Raw genomic sequence first — 18,121 nt, 5'->3', positions numbered from 1 at the left:
TAAAAATGTTTACCAGCTATTAAGCAACGACATTAAATAAAATAGAATTGCATTTCAAATTAGCCAACATACCGGAAGTTAATAGACGGGTTTGAATGGTTTTCTCAGGTAGGTAAGACTTGTAGATTTAAAATAAAAAATAAAAGCAGGGATGTTTGTTTGACTTTTTTTTAAATACGTGGGAGCCACAGGATGATCAAAATCATGATCTTATAAAATATTATCAGTTGCTTTAGAATGAAGTACCCAAATCTGTATAAAGTCATAAGTGAGCAAACAGTGGAACAGACAAATTAATTTATTATATTTATCCAGCTCGACATCCACACTAATGTAATACTGACAGAGAGCACTTTATTGATGCGGATGAAGACTTTAATGCTGCCAGTACTTTATAAGAATAGGTTTTTTATTAAGTTTTTTATTTTAGTTTAAAAAAATATGCATTCATAATTTAAATCTAAAAAGTTGTGAACTACTGATTTTGGTAGCTATCAAATGAATGCAATGAAAGAAAAAAGGACAAAATGTCATGTTGAATTTTAGCACCTGTACAAAATGTAACAAAATATAAATACCCAAATAAAGTATAAGGCCAATAGAAGTGTGCGCTTAGCTTCACTTGTGCAGTAAATGTAGTTACAGTCTGTTTTTTGTTTCAAGCAAACAAACAAAAATTGTGGATCATTATGATGGATTAATGAAAGTGTAATCTAAACTGTGTAAGCAAACTATATAATACAGTAAATAGTCATGCAATTGTGAGTTTATCCAGACAATAAAGTTAGACCACCGGTATAGGCTTCCAAAACACTTTTATTTCATCTTCTATGCCTCCCAAAACAAGGAGCTCACAACCAACATTTCCTTGGTGAGTTTAAACAAGGCAGTGACATGTACAGTAGCTAACTGTACCACAAAATGAAAATTGCCTTTACCTGCACCAGTCTAAAAAAACACTGATAGTTCATATCAGACCTCGACATGTAAAAAGATTTGTATGAGCTGGCTCAATTCTCTAAAACACAACATCATACAATAGCATTAATTACAGCCATTTCCTTCATTCACATTGATAGTAATAAAAAATGACCATGAAATCAAGGACAGGATAAAATGTAGATCTACATTATATATTATCCCTTAATTTAATACTCGAACCATAATATAAATAACGTGGGTCGCAATATCTCATGCTTTATTTACATTCAGAAATGAGGCTGTGAATGGAAACAATAATAATACAAAAAGCAAGATTAATGGACAGTTTGCCCAAACAACTGCAGGCATTCACTGCTGCTTTAACAGACATATTTCCACCTCTGCGAGTGCTGTAGGATGGGGTGATTTGAGCATCACAGTTCCATCGCCAGGGGAACAAACCATTTCCTTGCTAACTAGTGCCATGGAGATCATACAGTTGCGCTTTGATGTCAGCAAGTGGTGACAAACGAATGGATAGCGGAGGTGGGAAGGAGATGGGGAGACCTTAGAGACTATCCAGGTAGAAGCTCTGAAGTGCCTCCTTCATTTTAAACTACATATGTCTGTATTCATAATGTACAAAGTACAACCTATGCTCTGAAAATGCAGCAGTCGATGAAAACTTGATCAATAATTGCAATACAGTAAAATCTGCTGCAGGATCTCACATTAACTACCAGCTACCTTACTGCTGGGGCTACGTAAAAAAATGCAATTGATCTTGATATTTTCTCTTGAATTTGTCAAATTGAAAAAAAATGTTAAAATCAAAAAGTCAAAGACAATGTCATTAAATCATTCTTTTATCTGACCAACACTTGAAAACCCAAAATATTTTTGATTTGCTGATTTAAATTGTAGGTAAAATGCAGCAAAGTTTCACATTTGTGAAGCTTGAAGCAACAAATTTGCTGCAAAGACTATTGTTGAAACATAATGGTTTGAGTTCTAATTGACTCATATGCAAATTTGGAACCACAGAAATATAATTTCATAAAAGCTGGTTAAAGTGTTTGTGCTGGAGAAGATCTAGTGGAGTCATTGAGTGGTGAGATTGTTTTATACAATGTCCACATCTGGGCTAAATTATATTTTTGGACTACTGATTGTTAGGGATACCCTTCATATAAAAGATCAGCATAACAGAAATCAAATGATTTACTTACTCAAATGATTATATTCAATATAGTAATAGAATAATTCCTTCTGTGTGGAATAAAAAGATAAATGTTAGGGTAAACTGAGCAGATTTACATCACATTGGGATTAATTTGATATGAATGTTCCAAAAATTAATTAAATGGGCACTTCCAGTGTCAAAGCCCATCATCAATCTCATCACCTGATTGCTTGCTAATTCTGGCCACATTATAAATAGCAGAGTCAAACACATAAATGCTGAGCTACGATGTCATGTTGAGTAGCAGGTAAAGGATGTCAGCTCATCGAGAACAGCCACATTTGCTTTCTTTAAACAATCACAGTCAAAAGTGACATCACTGAAATGGCTGAATATGACATAAGAAGCAGAGGATGAAATACAGATGAAAGTAATGTGTGGCCGCAACTAATAATGATTGTTTTGTTCAGAAAACATAAAGGTGTGACAGATGTCGATATGAAATGTATGAATTCTTAGATTTGCCTGATTAACAGTCAAACCATAAAGATACTCACTTTTACTATCATATAAGACAAAGAAAACAAGGAAATACTGACACTTATGCTTGAAAAATTACTACAGCAACGATGAATCAACTAATTGTTTCTGTTCCAAGCTGACAAAAAGTAATGGAGAGAAAAACTTCAGCCTTAAGTCTGGATGTCAAATCATTTTTGTAACAGCATGGGAAGTGGTGCTGGATGAAAGATGTGTCAAAGAACATGTGCCAGCACGGTCACAGCATGCACATACAAACATTCACGTAGAGAATGACAGACATGTAAACACTGATATAAACGGTTAATACAAATAGGTGTTTTCTCATTTAGCCCTGCATTATCCATTCCCATCCTCAGGTGAGTGGATGACGCCATGCATATTCACTGCAGGTGCAGCAGGTGTGAGTATGGCTGAAAAAAAAAAAAATTGTACATTGACAGCGCTCCCTGCTGATTGGATGCTGGCACTGCAGCTGCACAAGGCGTCATTTTAAAGCCTGAGTAGAAAATGACTATATAATCAACAATACTGTGAGGAGTGTATGGCTACCGAAATTATACCCAAACATCATATAGTTCTAAATTCAAACCAGTCTGTCCACATTTTCTGTAATGTGGGGTTTTGTTGCATTTACATTCCTCACCTTTTCCATGCATGTTTGCCAGCAAAATCAAACATGATCCCTGTGAAATCATGCTAGTAGGTCATAGTGAACCATGCGCTGTCTTTGGGATACGTCCAGTGGTGTCCTCACATGCATCCCTACTGTCACTACCATGTAACGAAATCCTGTCGCAAGCGCCCCTCAATCACTTACTAATCTGAGATAGGTACATATGCTCTACTATAATACTCATATTGTGCTGAATTATTACCACCATGTAAGGAAAAACAACACATGTTCATTGCGCTTCTGGTACTCACAAGAAGAAAATGCCAACTTTGAGTGCACAGTACCGAATGCATCATCACAATAGCGTGTAGAATATATTTTTAAATATGTATCCTACAATATAAGCTGATGGTGTGTTAAATACAACATATCCTGGATGTCTACAGAGAGTATGGATAACATGTTCTGTTTACATATTTCAATATCATATTTCATCATACACGGGTGGAACAGATTCAACAACAACAAACGACTTTAAAATACTGTAAAAATACTGAAAAAACAATAACATTCAGGGTCTGCCTGGTGAGTCTTAAAACAGGGTTTATAAAGGACAGACTTTGAGTACAGACAGAGATTACACATGTTGGCTATGGCACCGGCATGAGGAAAAGGACTAAAACGACCCCAGAGACCATCAGTGCAGCAAAAGGCCTAAAAGAAGCTGTGCTGGATGCAGGCATGCGGATCGCTGGAGAAAACTTTCGGCCAAGAAATAGAAAGAACAGAAGCACACCACGGGACAAAAGCTAAAGCAATTGGGAGAGAGATCGCCTGTTCAAGTAGAGCAACAAAAAACTCTTGATGAGATGCAGTTACATTGCTCCACATCAGGATTACTGTGAACTTCTGATGTCATCACTCAAGAAAAAAGGAGAGACGGACTGCCTTCTCTTCAGGCTGTATACTGCAGCCACGACCTCGAGAACAGTCCATAGATTTCAAAAATTCAATGAAACATGTACATGATCTAAATGTTCTGAAGTTCCTGTATGAAATGTGACACATAATGGTGATGATGTGGCAAAAAGGAACTGGAATGTAATGGTTCCAACAGATCTAGTGGTTTCACAGTTCAAAAAACTATTACAGTGCTTGAAATCAGTGTGATGATGGCAATTAAACTGAGATCAAATCATCAGTCATCTAAAATGGGATGCTTCCCTAGGTGTTTGGTCCCAAAACTGAGCAAAAGGTCACGCAAAAAGGTGGGAGAGTGTGGCCGGAGAGATGCTTTGAAAGAGCGAAAGAGGAGAAAAGGAAAGGATGCTGGATGAATGTCCCTGGTTCAAAGCACAGTTCAGTCTGCTGCTGCACCCGACGCACCGTCTCAAAGACAATCCATCTCTGCATGTCTTTGACCTCCCAGCCGATCCTCCCACCTCCTACACCAACATCCTCGCTGGTTATTTCCCAGCCCTCATCTGTTAGGTGAGAAGTTTGGGGTGCGGTTAGGGCGTTGTGTTTCAGGGGAGGGTGTGGGGTAGACCTTCACTCCTGATTCCCCTTCAAGTAGAGCTCCAAACCCTCCTGGATCTCAAATTAAACCTATGCAGGGAGACAGCCTGCCAGTGGCAGCGCAACACTGTGCCGCTCCCAGCGCTCCCGCTATGCCTCACTTCTTGACCGCCTGCCGGTAGCTGTGTCTCTGGCCTTCTTGTCTAGGCTTACTGCTGCACCCACTGGCCTTGCTGCTGTTGCCCCCATCCCTGGTGCTGCTGGCCTGGCTGATCTGGCTGGTCTGACTGCTGTCCTGCAGCGTGGGGCTGGAGTGAGCCCTCTCCAGCCTGCTGTCCTCCAGGAGCTGGGACTCAAACACAGAGAGGTCCTCCTCACCGCTCCGGATTTTAGCTCGCAACAGCATGATGTACGTCCCATACCGCGTTTTCTGTAATGGAGCCAAAGAGAAAACATGAACGACTGAGAAAGCAGCAGCTCTTGAACTATTATGTCTCTGTCTAAGACCGACTCACCTCAAACTCAAGATACTCGTCTCGCTGGCGATATTCTTCAAGTTCACGCCCTTTGACCTTGCGGTCAGGAGGATATGAGCGCAGTTCAGCCAGCTCGGTGGAGAGCGTTCTGAATCGAGATTCGTGAGATCTGACCTGTTCCTCCTGTAGAGCACAAGGTCAACGCTGATATCATGAAGGGACACCATCCTTATTTAACTTCCATGTAAAAAAGAATTACCATCTCTTTTTACAACACCAGCTTCTCCCACACCTGCCTGAGTAAAAATTCCTCTAATCATCTACCCAATGTATCCCTTATTTCCCAGCTTGAACATCATATCATTTTGCCTTGTCCTTTCCTCTTTTTTAGAGACACAGCTGTTGGGATTTGTGTGAAATTTGCTTTTTATGCCTCCCTGCTGAGATGCAGTGAGGAGGAAAAGAGAATTTGGGGCTGCAAAGGATATCACTTTGGAGGAAATTCACATATTTTGTCTCATCCAAGTCACGCTGTTGAAGCCTCAACTGTGTGTTCTAATGTAAACTGAGTTTCTTTATCCGGAAACATTGAACCTTTACTGTACAGATCAGTTTGCTGTAGAGTGATGGATTATAACATTCCCTCAATCCAAGGGACACTGTGGTCGTAGTATTCTGAAAACTTCACGACACCTCAGTTAATAATGAGAAGAGAATCTTCTATCAGAGAACATTTTTTTCTCAGGACGGCAGTCATAAGTTTGATAACATTCAGACCATTTACTCTTGTTACTTATCAAATTTGTGTTTCCGGCTGTACACCATAATTATGTCCCCACTTTCACAACATCACAACAGATCGTAGCGAGGAATGAAATGCCTGCAATCATAGCCACTGGTAATTTATTACACTTGTGTTAAATGAAGTGTTTATTCATGAAACTTTAATTCTTATGACTCTGCATTAATGCTATGACAAATGATGTGTCAGCCCCTTTTGAAAATGACTCTACAGAATGAATCATTACATTCAATGTGACAGATGTGATTCAGCCACGGGCCTGTATGGATGGGGCAGGTGAAGGATGGGGGAAGACATGCCAACAGCACTAAGAGGTGTCAGACTAGAGCATTTTACTACCTCGGACAGTTTTGACATGGTCCCTGGAAGCAGAGGCCGGCTGAACCTCTTCTGGGAGCCGATGGCCGCAGGGAAGGGTGGAGCTGAGAACATGGCGGCCACCGTGTTGATCCGTGTGATCCAAGATTGCATCTGCTCTGCGTTCCTGAGATGTAAAATGTACAGATGCATATCAACATGGAAACTTTAAATTAAGTTGTTTAGAACTCGTTCTGTTGCTACATGCCTCAGCTTCTCTCCAAGGTACTCGCGTCAGCATGCAGCTAACTTACAACATCAAAGGGATAATTACCAGAGAAAACTGCCGTAATGTTGAACACATCATTTTAAAATGAATTAATGCGACAGAGAAAAGTGCCTGTTTCACACTAACTGATGCATTAGGGGCCCATGAGAAACATCAGACTGAATCAGACGGCCTCGCTTTAATCCCCGGGGAGGGACTGAGAGAGAAAGAGAGACAAAGGGGAGAGAGACAGAGGGAGGAGGGAGACCACAGAGAGGGGTACAGTATCTGGGACAAATGCAAGCTGCAACTGGAGCACCAAGCCTTTCCTCCTGGGGGCTGAAACATGTGGACACTCATGTGCCACTTCCTGGATCCTGATAACACACACATCCACCTTGCTCTCAACACTCACTATACATCCTGCTCATCCTGAGCAGCATTGAATTGCATTGTTGCCAGCATGTGTTCGGCACACCATGGGCTCATGCACGGCAGCTGGCGCCTCATCTTGTTAATTGAGGATGAATGCTCCGCTGTGATTAGCCACCCACAGCTATGTTACATGGGCAAAAGTATATTGACACCAGAATATCACTCGTATATACACATCTGCTTTTGACCACATACTGATCTACCTGTCAGAAAAACATGGCTAAAATAATGAGCTGAAACACTACTAGATGTATTTTTTTTATTTTACAATGGATGTGGTTTGGATTTTCAAGGTCTGCATTAGATCCTCACAGCTCAGTCACAAAGGAAGACAAGCACTTATGGGCACGTGTACAACTATGGGAAATCTAGTGTAATCAATTCTGCACAAAGAAAGGCCAACAATCTGTCTCAAATCTACAACTCACGGTGCCTGGAATAGATAAACCCTCCAGTCAGCAGTCCGCAGGTAGAATACATTGGGTCTCTTGCTGTAGTCTGAAGCCTTCATGGCCAGAGAATGGTGGATAGACACAGCGTTCTTCAGATCCTCCTCAGATAGCTGCTTATCAGGCCTGTATTCCCCCTGACATGACCAATAGAATAAGATTTCAATGCTGTTATCAGCACCGAAGGGTCTCGTTTAAGTTTCAGAACATATCTTCATCGAATAAAAGAGCACCTTTTTAAGGCAGCAAGCAGGATATGTGTTGATTAATCAACTTATTATGAAACATAGCATTATGGGGATTAGCTGCAAGAAGGTGATGCAATCCAAAATCTTTTTTAAAAAGGGAAAGAAAAATCGATATTTTGTTAAATAAGTGACTTCATTCAAACTGGATTTTTACAAAGACCCTTCGAAAATAAAACTACCGGTACTTACTTTTTGCAGATAGAGAATTAGCCCTTTTAAAATGGCATAGAAGGTTTTCCAGCCTCTCTTCCCTCTCGGTGCTGAAAGGAGTAAAAAAAAAAACCTTTACATCATCCATGCAGTAAGACAAAAATACAAAATCACACCTTTAGTTTATATTTAAGAGAAGTCCTGTATTGTTCCTGAACCTTTTCACACTATCTATTATTAATGTATTTCTATGTCCCTGAAAAAAAACATTTGTACCTGAACGATGCTGTTTTATTTAACTTTGCAGAATCAAAACTAATATTAGGAAAAGATTCATATCATTCACCAGCTACAATAAACTGCATCAACTTTGATATCACATCATTCAGAAACTATTCATCACGTGCAAATACAATATGTGCTGACCTGGCTGATTAGTATGAACTAGTTTGTTAGCTGACTGTGTTCTCCCAGGAACCTCCTCACACTGACAGTGAGAGCAGAGATGACTATTAGGAGGAAATGTTGGTGTGAAATTGCATGTGACAGAGACTTTAGATAAGTATTGCCTCATCACTAAGTCAGTCTTTGGCACATCACTCAGAATGTAAAGACGAGGAAGTAGTCAAGATGAATCAACATAAATGAGGCTTGTGCTTTTTGCCTTTTCCCTTTGCTGCAGTGGAGCTTTAATGTTAGTGAAGCATCAAAGAAAATGATCTGATTTATGTTTCTTTTTAAATCTCCTGACTCACATTTTGTTGATTATCCTGATTTGTATTTCCCTAAAAGATGGACACAAGTAATTAAAGTGTGGAATCATGTGAGCTGTTGTCTTCAATGCTAAACAACGTGCAATCCCTCTTGTTAACTCTTCTCATTAGGATTATGCAGGTGAAAAATGCAATGCCTTGAGTAAAGTTATGGATTTCATTGGACTTAAACAGATTAGTAATAAAAATTGCACAACTTATTGATAAAAATCACCAAGGTCTTTTAGATTGTAGGCAAGATGGGATGAAATAGCTAAATATAATGTCTTTAAATTGCAGGTACCGTCCATGTCCACCAGAAGGAAAAGCATTTAAGGTAGAATAATATGAAGATAAATACAACTAAGCAAATTTTATCTGTTCATGATGATCGTGATCAGCGATGGTGGAATTAGAGAGTTGTAAATGAGTTGGGTTGCACGCACTTCTCTTGCCGTCTGAGTCGGCATGGACTTTGCGGACCAGAAATCCATTCATGTACAGCAGCGATCCAGTGGGCTCTGTGGACTCCTCCGACAGGGGCTTCCCACTGCTGCCCACCCGTTTCATAGATCTGGAGGCATTGGAGTCGCACAGGCTGTCTCCGAGCTCTGAAAACGACTTCCGAAGCTCTTCCTCATCACTATGGAGACAAAAAAAAGAAAGAAAAGGATTTGATGGTAATCAACACTTACGTGTTATGTCTCATTAGCTAGATGATTAAACACATTGGTCCTGTCCATTTGCCTCTCACTCTGTGCTTGTTACATGACAACAGGTCCAGTGATTTCACATACTTACTGGGAACTTTCATCTTCATTTCATTCAGTACACGTGAGTAATGCACCCGACATTTTGAAAGCCTTGTGTATCTGGGGGAGAACCTGAGTGAATAAAACCATCTTTTAAATCTATTTTTTTCCAGCTTTGAGATATAAAACAAGGGCATCTTTACTCGAGGGGGGCAGAAATGTAAGCACATCGCAGTTTATCTTCCTCTTGATGCTCACAAGGAGAGAGAGAGGGTTTTGCTGCCTTAAATGAAAATGATGCTTTACAGAGTTATAGTACCAGACAGGAAATTTCAAATTAGCAGCTGTAGTGCCATGGTTTCATTTTAATTAATCATGTCTTAACTTAAAAGTTAACATAGATGAAAAGACCTTTAAAAGTTAAAAACAGCTTTTGAACATCATACTGCATTTGATTTGAATTTTTACACCCTAATTGTTTTTTTAAAGTCTTGTTTCAAAATTAATTCACATTTCTTTTCTTTTTTTATGTTTAAGTTTTTGGAAACTGTAAAATTATGATAAAAAAAACACAACTTCTCTCTAAAACTCCACCCGTTTCTAAATTAAGTGGTGTCAAAAATGACTATTTGGTTAATTACAGTCTCACAATGAGCAAAACTAAAGAAAACATTTCATTAGTTATAAATAACAAAAAATTAGCCTAGTTTAAGATGAGGAGTTACAGTAAAACCTTCCTGCCTACTTTCTCAAACTGAGGAGTTGTAATTTACTGGATATCATTCATCATTAAAGTGAGTTTTCAGGCAAGAGCTGTTACGGCTGGATTTGAAGTTTCGTGTAGGCTGCACTTTGCTCATTAGAAATAACCCTCCAGGAATCATTTTGATGAGATCAAGTACATCTTCGTTTCTAGTTAACCACCCCCAAATGCATGTATGTGCATGTGTGATTCCCATTCGTCACCTTTGGGCTTGTTGATTGTTATGTTCAGCATTTTTTACTTCGTACAACTTTGATTTAATTTTGTTTTAGTCCTAATTTTAATATGCTTTACCAGATGTTTTTATTACCTCACTGTATAATTTTATCTGTTAACCTTTAATCAATTTCACTACCATCTTATTAGCATTTTTTTGTCTGCTTTATCTTAATTATTTGCACAACCATTAGCATTATTTATCTGTTTGCTAAAATCCACATAACCCTTTTTGAGTGTTATTATTTGAGCACATATCACAACATTTGATTATAAATAAAATTATGCACTTATTACATTTCATTGCAGACAACGTATATTACACAGATTCCTACAGCAGCACAAATCCCATTATCTTATAAATAATCCTTGACAATACACCATATACATTCCTTTGGTGTTTTTAAAAGGATTTGTCACATTAGGAGATGATAGATGCTTTAGGCAACAACACCAAGTGTCTCTGCATCTGCCTGGTGAGGTAACAAAGCAATTCCACTTGTTCTCTCAACAGGCGGCACCCATGCAAAAGTTCAGCCCGAAAATAGAATAATGACTGGATGCCGAACCCCCTGAGACCATGCTATGAGTAACCAACAGTACATAACAACAGTTAACCCCGTGCAGGAGCCAGAGAGAGAAGGGAGGCAGAGACAGAGCCAATGAGCATGTAGCCTGTTGCCTGGTAACTGCTGGCCTGCCTGAATCCCTTTCTACACAGACACAATGTGTAGAGGAGCTGGAGAGTGGGGGATGGATGGATTGATAAATAGATGGATTGGTGCACGGATGGATAGATGAGGGAGACAGTGAGAGATGAGGAGACAGAGACTGAGGGGAGGAAAGAAAGACGAAATCATCCTTTATCCTTGATCATGTAATAAAAACGAGACAAAAGTAAAAAAACAGGGTTAGGAAAGATAGATGTAGAACATAGAAGGAAACAAAGTGAAAGTAAAAAGTAAAAAATGAATTAAGGAGAAGACAGGAGTGAAGGAACATAAAAAGAAAGGCAGAATACTTACAAAAGGAAATAAAAGCAACAAAAGAAAAGTTAAAAAGAAAACAATAAAAGAGACCAAAAGAGATGTAATGAACGTAAACTAAAGAAATGAAAGGAATGAACTGATGGAAAAATGCAGACATGGAATAGAAAAATTACAGGAGGGAAAAAAACCCCAAAAGCCTGAGCAAGTATGAAGAAAAGAAAAAGATGGCTCATTAGAAGAAGTGCATGCTGGGTTCCTTGTGGTGATGCTGCTGGATCTGTAGCCAATGGAAACAGATGTTGTGCATTTCACTTGTGAAACTGAGTCATTGTACCAAACTGCAAAAACACTTCAAACACAATCAGGTAAAATAGGATGAATTCATCCATACGCATCGATTCTATATGGAACACATCCTCATTCACTCACGTTATCCTTGTCATCCAAAGGGACGAAAGAAGGATGAGTTCATAAGCTTCTATTAAATCAGGCTGTTTTGTGGGAGTTCTTGATGTAAAATGTTTGACGCACATTTGTGTCACACAGTCTGCTCTCTGACAGGAGGTGAAAGATGGTCACCACAGACAATAGTAAAACAGGAACATGAGAGCCGATGAGGGAGGTGAAATAAAGAGAATTTACAGAACAAAGCAAAACTAGAAACAATAGGTTTTCTTTATCTTTCTCGTTCATGTTAACAGGCGTCATGTCCTGCATTGTTTGCAGGTTTCACCGTGTCCCTTTGTCTTTTGTATCTTTGACTTGTTGCGTCTGTCTTTTAGCACACCATGCCCACCACTACCTCTCCCTCTGCTCTCCACCCCCGCTCCTGAAGAAGGAAGCCTGTGTGCGCCGTATATGTCTGTGTTATTTGTGTGTGTGTGTGTGAGTGTGTGTGTGTGTGAGTGTGCGCACACAGAGCGAGTGGGGAACATGTGGGTGCATCCAACTGCACCGCTGAGAGTGGCTGTGTCTCTCTTTGTGGGGGTGTGAAATAACATCCATTGCTATGATGTATGCTCTGCATCTATCTGTTCCAAACACACACACACGCACGCACGCACGCACGCACGCACACACACACACACACACACACACACACACACACACACACACACACACACACACACACACACACAGTAACATGCACCCACCCACAATTACAGGCACAGACACCTTAAAAGATGTATACACCAATTTTCATGTATACAGTTAGTTCTCATGTAACCAAAATATCTGAAAATCACACACTGCTGGGGTGGTGGCAGAGAATGTTTTATCAAACCTCAATCTGAGAGCAGATTAGTGAAATATTGTCTGAAAAAAAAACAACACAATCGGATATGCATTCTCTTGTGCTGTGATCACAATCTGCAAACAACAAACACACCAATGGACAAACTCAAAGATGAGGACAAACAAAAGCGGCGTTTGTATCCTCAGAATCAAAACGGGGCTGGAGTGAAAATATCTCGGGGTGTTAGTCTTTGTATTTTGGTTCTCTGTCGAGAAGCGTGCAAAGGAAGAAATGCCCCGTGTCTTATGAAATGTGCATCAATACACAAGTACGTGTGAAAACAGTGGCAAATGTGACACTGCTCTGCCTCTAAACAGGGTGTTCAAAGCAGACAAAATTCACTTTAATTCAATGGTCTCAGCAGGCTGCAGCATTAAAAGTGAAAAGTGAAACTCTCTGCTGCCAGAAAAAGGCAGACTGCTGTGGCCTGAAAGTCTTATTCTATTTGTTCTGAGGTGGATTCTCTCTGTTATATAGCGTTTACTAGTCTAAAAAGGATGTTTTTATATATATCTTCACACTCTTTCAACTGGTAGCGGTGTTTGAATAGTTGTCTATATGTGTCGGTGTTTGAACTGCTTCCCTGTGGCTCTCCTTGTCGATCTGCTCCGCTGACCACTGTTATTCAGCTGCTTCAGGAGCGCTGCTGCAGCTATTTTTGTTAGAGTTAGTGGGAGGATGTGGTCACACCTTTGTACTGAATGCAGGTAAAGAGCCATTTAAATGAAGTTCTCTCCCTCTGTCTCTCTTCCCTCTCTATTTGAAATGGTCTCCTTTTCTTCATGTTTCACATGTCCACATGTACAAATACATACAAATGAACCTCCTGTGTACATTTTTATGTACTGCATGTCCTCTCTCTCTCTCTCTCTCTCTCTCTCTCTCTCTCTCTCTCTCTCTCTCTCTCTCTCTCTATGTGTTTGTGTGTGTACTTGATGCTGAGCAGAGACAGGGAGGAAAGAACGATGCGGTAACTAAGGAGTCGTATCCATGGTGCTGTAACCATGGTGACAAAGCCCAGAAAGCTGGTGACTTAATTGCCATCTCTGGAGCTGTGATCCAGAATAGCAACCCTTGACACACTAATGTTTCCTTCACATGCCAGACGGCACTCGCGTCATTAATGCGAATGCTAACAAGTTAATCAATATCCCTTAATGTTTCCAGCCTAAAAGGACAATTGTGTGTGTGTGTGTGTCCATGAAGGGGATTTATTACAGTTTTCTATTTTTCATTAGTTTCTGGTTTTATTTTCTAATTGTAATTCATTCCATTTGTATTGTTTGTTAATCAGTTGGTCGATAAATAATTCAGAGGCAAACGCATCAACCTGCATGAGCCACATTAAAGCTTCAGCTTCAGAACATGAACATAAAAGAGATGAAAACAAACGTGATAAACATTTATTGCACATTTGCATTTTTAATTAGTTTCTATTATTTCTTTTTACTTCTTTTGGTTTTAGCTGTATTGTTAGATTCCATAGTAATTTTGGTCAGATCAGTGTAGAAAAAAAAAAGTTTTGTGTTTGATATTTGTTTGACTTTAAAATACAGACAATTTTTAGACAACTGACTCATAGACATGTCATAGGCAAAACTAAAATCCTACTGCAACAAAATTGTAAAATTATATCAAAGTGACTAAATTTAAACACATTTCTGGTACTTTTTTTTTTTCATTATACATTTTGTGGAAGTTTTTTCACTATGGGACTGATAAAAGGAATATCTTATCTTATTGTATCGTATCATATCGTATCTCATCTCATCTCATCCTATCTTATTGTGATTTAGTACAAAACAGGTTTCCATTAAGTTTAATTTGTTCAGGTAGTACTGTATATAAGTCCATGTTTCTGTTTTAACGTTAAGTTAAGGTTTCAGGCAAGAAATGATTGTAAGTCAGTGTTGTATCTTCTGAAATGATGTCAATATGACTAAAATCTGTTTAAGACATATGAAGATAAATAAATATATTATAAACATGATGAGAAAACTAGCATTTGAGATGAATAATAAAATGACTTACAGGGTCCATTGCAGCTTCTGATTCTTGATTGAGTTGTAGAGAGCCTACGTGGGGGGAAAAAACACATTTTAGGTAAACATGAGAAATTCCAAAAATGTTCAGCTGCAATTAATTACTGAGTTCACTAAATATTTGAGCGCAAAGGGTGTAGAAGGGAGGGCAAATAGCTGTTTTCTGTCAGAGCTGCTTGATAAACAAGATTCAAGCCTCATTCAATAAACTGTATTCAGACAAATGTCATCTTTCCTCACGCCAGTCAAACTGCCCTTTGCCTGAGCTAAACTCATTTTCTTTCCACACAATCTATCAATCATCCAATGAGCCGACCGGCACAACATCAGTACCAAAGCCATTACTTGCCAAGCACCAAGCCTGTCAATTCACTGAACAGTAAATAAATTGATAATCAATTGTTAATAAATAATTGAGAGGGAAATACAACAACCTTTATGAACCAAATTAAATTACAGCTTCAGAACATGAACAAAAAAGAAAGCTCAAGCCATATACATGACAATGGGCCAGCTGGGTCGTTTTTACAAATTTGTTTCAATGCTGTAGCGTTGAATCAATGGACTGATTGACGAGTCCGTCACAAAAAATTATGACAATTCTATAAATGTCAAAACATTTGCTTATTCCAGTTTCTCCACCGTAGCCATTTGTAACTTATTTCACTGCATGAATGACAACATAAAAATATGTTTCGAGACTTATAATAATAATAATACTAACACCAACGTTTACTTCAAGGAAAATCAGTTTTGGCTACCATAATAAATTAATATGAAAATATTAAGCAGACTGACCCAAAATTCAATATTTGAATGAAGTGGTTCTGCTAAATAATTTGCCAGGGATGCTATGTTAAGGAACAGCTGTTCTCTGGAGTTGTGTCCAAGTGTTGGAAGTATTTGAGTCATGTTTCCGTTGTTAACTGTAATTTTTCAACTTGTTTGTGATTGGAATGTCTTCTTTACAACAGATTTTTTTTTGCACCATTGACTTCTCTCAGAATAAACAGTCTTTATGCTCCATTATCATCATTATCAACAGAAAAAATACAGCACAACTCAGCAGAGAATAGATCAGGGTTTAATGAGAGAGCTGGCCAGTGCTGCGTCCGTGCTCTGAAAGGCTTAATAGACGTGGCGTGTTTGTCCTAAAAAAATCTGTAACCACAGTAAAACCCTGCAGATCATTCTCATTCAAACGGCTCGCAGGGACATTTGCAGGTACCAGCTGAATGTGATACTGTGACTCAGTTTCACAGCCGTCTGCATCAGGGGGGGGCAGGACGGAGGAGACGGAGGCAGGATGGAGCCATCAGACTGTTGTGTTTAAGGCATACAATAGAGATAGGTGGAGGATTCAGCTGATAGTCGGCTGAGGTGATGAAGAGGTCACGAGGAGGCAGTTCATCACCACTGAATTCCTTGCAGAGCAAAGCCGATGATGATACATTCTAAGCTAACTATCACATTTCTTTGATTAAAGAGCTGCTGCTTGAATTCCAGCAGTCTGATGAATATCATTTTGTTTCATTGTGATTTATTGTAAAAATGAAATTGCATTTAAAATGAGATTTGCTTCGGTGTGCTAAAGCGACTTAGTTTTCAGGTCTCTTTGAGCGCATGCCTAATCAGAAACCCTTCCAGAGGGTCATGAATATTGATGACTACCCATACAGATTTTTGTTCTAGTTTCCATATGCTGTACTGCAAAACGTTAACATTGATACTTTTTTTTCTCCCCCAAAGTGCTCTATGCATTTTAATAATCACACACAGGAAAAAAGTTTCCCATTGACCAACCTCATCCTGAAGAGTAAGCTTTTGAGGGATAAATCAGGCCTCCATCAAATATGAACTGAAGTTGCAAGATGGAAGAATTCACTACAGAAATATTTTGTCTAAACAGGACCATTGTGCATAGGTGAAGACAATATTTTTAAAAATATGCTACGCTGCAACCATAGCGCGAAACAAAGGATGTGCAAATCACAGTATTTGAACTTAAATGTTCGAAATAAATTACGGATGCTCAAAAGTAACATCACTTAACAACAGACGTTTTCCAAATGCCAGTCTGAAACCAAAAGTCATCCAGTTTACATCACATAAAACAAAGACAAGCAACAAATGCTCACTAAAGCGAGAGCTGGTGAATGAGTTGGAAGAAGAATGAAGAATATTTTTCATTATTACGCAAAAATAAACCCCCTCCTTAATGTAAATCCTGAGGGAATATCAACAGCAGAGGGGATTTAAAGCTCTAAAGAGACTAAAGAGGGAGGTAAATAAATGAAAAAAGGTGGATGGAGGTGGAGCATAAATCAGTCAGGCTCTTTCAGTCTGGAGGCTCATTGAGACAAAGATGGATGTGTGTCACTTTAACCTGCTTCACCTGCTTCATCAACGTCATAAAGTGCCAACAAATGGGCGCCATTAGCTTAGAGCAGTGGCTTTGCACCATATGCTGCATTGAGCTGTGGCTTATGGGAAACCGGGTCTCGCAAACAACTCATTTACTTCATCCAAACCCCACCAGGCCATCTGATGGATTCATTGTGAAATTGTAATCACCTATGGGTAAGGCATCATTCGACAAGTGTCAAATGAAGCTGCGAGGAATGGTTCATCCCTGGAGTTTTGATGGTGTTTATCACCTGACAAGCAACACTTTGTGACATGCAAACCTACCCCCCCCCCCCAAAAAAATAAAAACCCACAGGAGAGAGCTGTGTTTTCAGTACCTTCCTCCTCTTCCTGGCCTGTGGGTGATTCTGTCCATCCTGAGCCTTTCCCAGCAGATCTGGAAACACCAGGGGTTTGAGTGAACGTGAGCGTGGCGTTCTGGGATAGCGGAACGGGTCCATCACCCGGAAGTCCCTTCCGTAGCGCACAGTGCAAAGAGAGCGTGAGCGTAGGCGGCCTGCCGAGTGCAGGCTGTTAACACCAATCATGGTTGTAGACGATGGTTCTAAAAAACGGTCGACATTCAAAATACGGCCAAGTCTTTATAGTTAAATCCTACGGATATTAAGCTGAAAAACCCTGATCCAAAAAGGTACAAAAGTGTAAAGCGGATGCCGTCCAGGAGTGGCTAATGTGCCAAAAGACAGCTGGAAGTGATTTCAGCTGTTATAGAAAGCAGTTGGTGATCAGTGGGGACCACGGAGGGAGGCAACACATCATTAGGTTTCTGTCAAGGCAGTCAGCACCGGCTATCAGCAGGCATCAAACCCTAACAGTCGTTCCCCTGAAAGTCTTGCTCAATGCCCACCAGGCAACACTGGGATACCCAACTGACGTTGAATTATTGATGAGACAGCCATGTATTATACATGTACAGAAACAACTCTGTTGCCGCAATTAAGTGAGACTTTCTCCCAGGTGCAGGTGAGGATAAAAAAAGT

At 39.6% G+C, this 18,121-nt stretch overlaps 1 protein-coding gene across 1 annotated transcript in view; it reads right to left on the bottom strand.

Moving 5' to 3' along the window:
- Nucleotides 1-806: 806 nt before the first annotated feature.
- The window catches only part of LOC137588799 (PH and SEC7 domain-containing protein 1-like), a 37,564-nt gene continuing 20,249 nt past the window's right edge, over nucleotides 807-18,121 (bottom strand). Inside the window, exons 10-16 of the mRNA XM_068306084.1 lie at nucleotides 14,704-14,747; nucleotides 9,102-9,298; nucleotides 7,943-8,013; nucleotides 7,485-7,642; nucleotides 6,396-6,540; nucleotides 5,294-5,437; nucleotides 807-5,208 (exon numbers count right to left, since the gene is read on the bottom strand). Of these exons, the coding sequence (XP_068162185.1) occupies nucleotides 4,936-5,208; nucleotides 5,294-5,437; nucleotides 6,396-6,540; nucleotides 7,485-7,642; nucleotides 7,943-8,013; nucleotides 9,102-9,298; nucleotides 14,704-14,747 (1,032 nt within the window). The 3' untranslated portion in view covers nucleotides 807-4,935. The remainder of the gene's footprint in view (nucleotides 5,209-5,293; nucleotides 5,438-6,395; nucleotides 6,541-7,484; nucleotides 7,643-7,942; nucleotides 8,014-9,101; nucleotides 9,299-14,703; nucleotides 14,748-18,121) is intronic.

This window comes from Antennarius striatus, chromosome 21, assembly GCF_040054535.1.
Source record: "Antennarius striatus isolate MH-2024 chromosome 21, ASM4005453v1, whole genome shotgun sequence".
Classification (NCBI taxonomy): domain Eukaryota; kingdom Metazoa; phylum Chordata; class Actinopteri; order Lophiiformes; family Antennariidae; genus Antennarius; species Antennarius striatus.
This window is presented reverse-complemented; position numbering and strand designations above follow the sequence as displayed.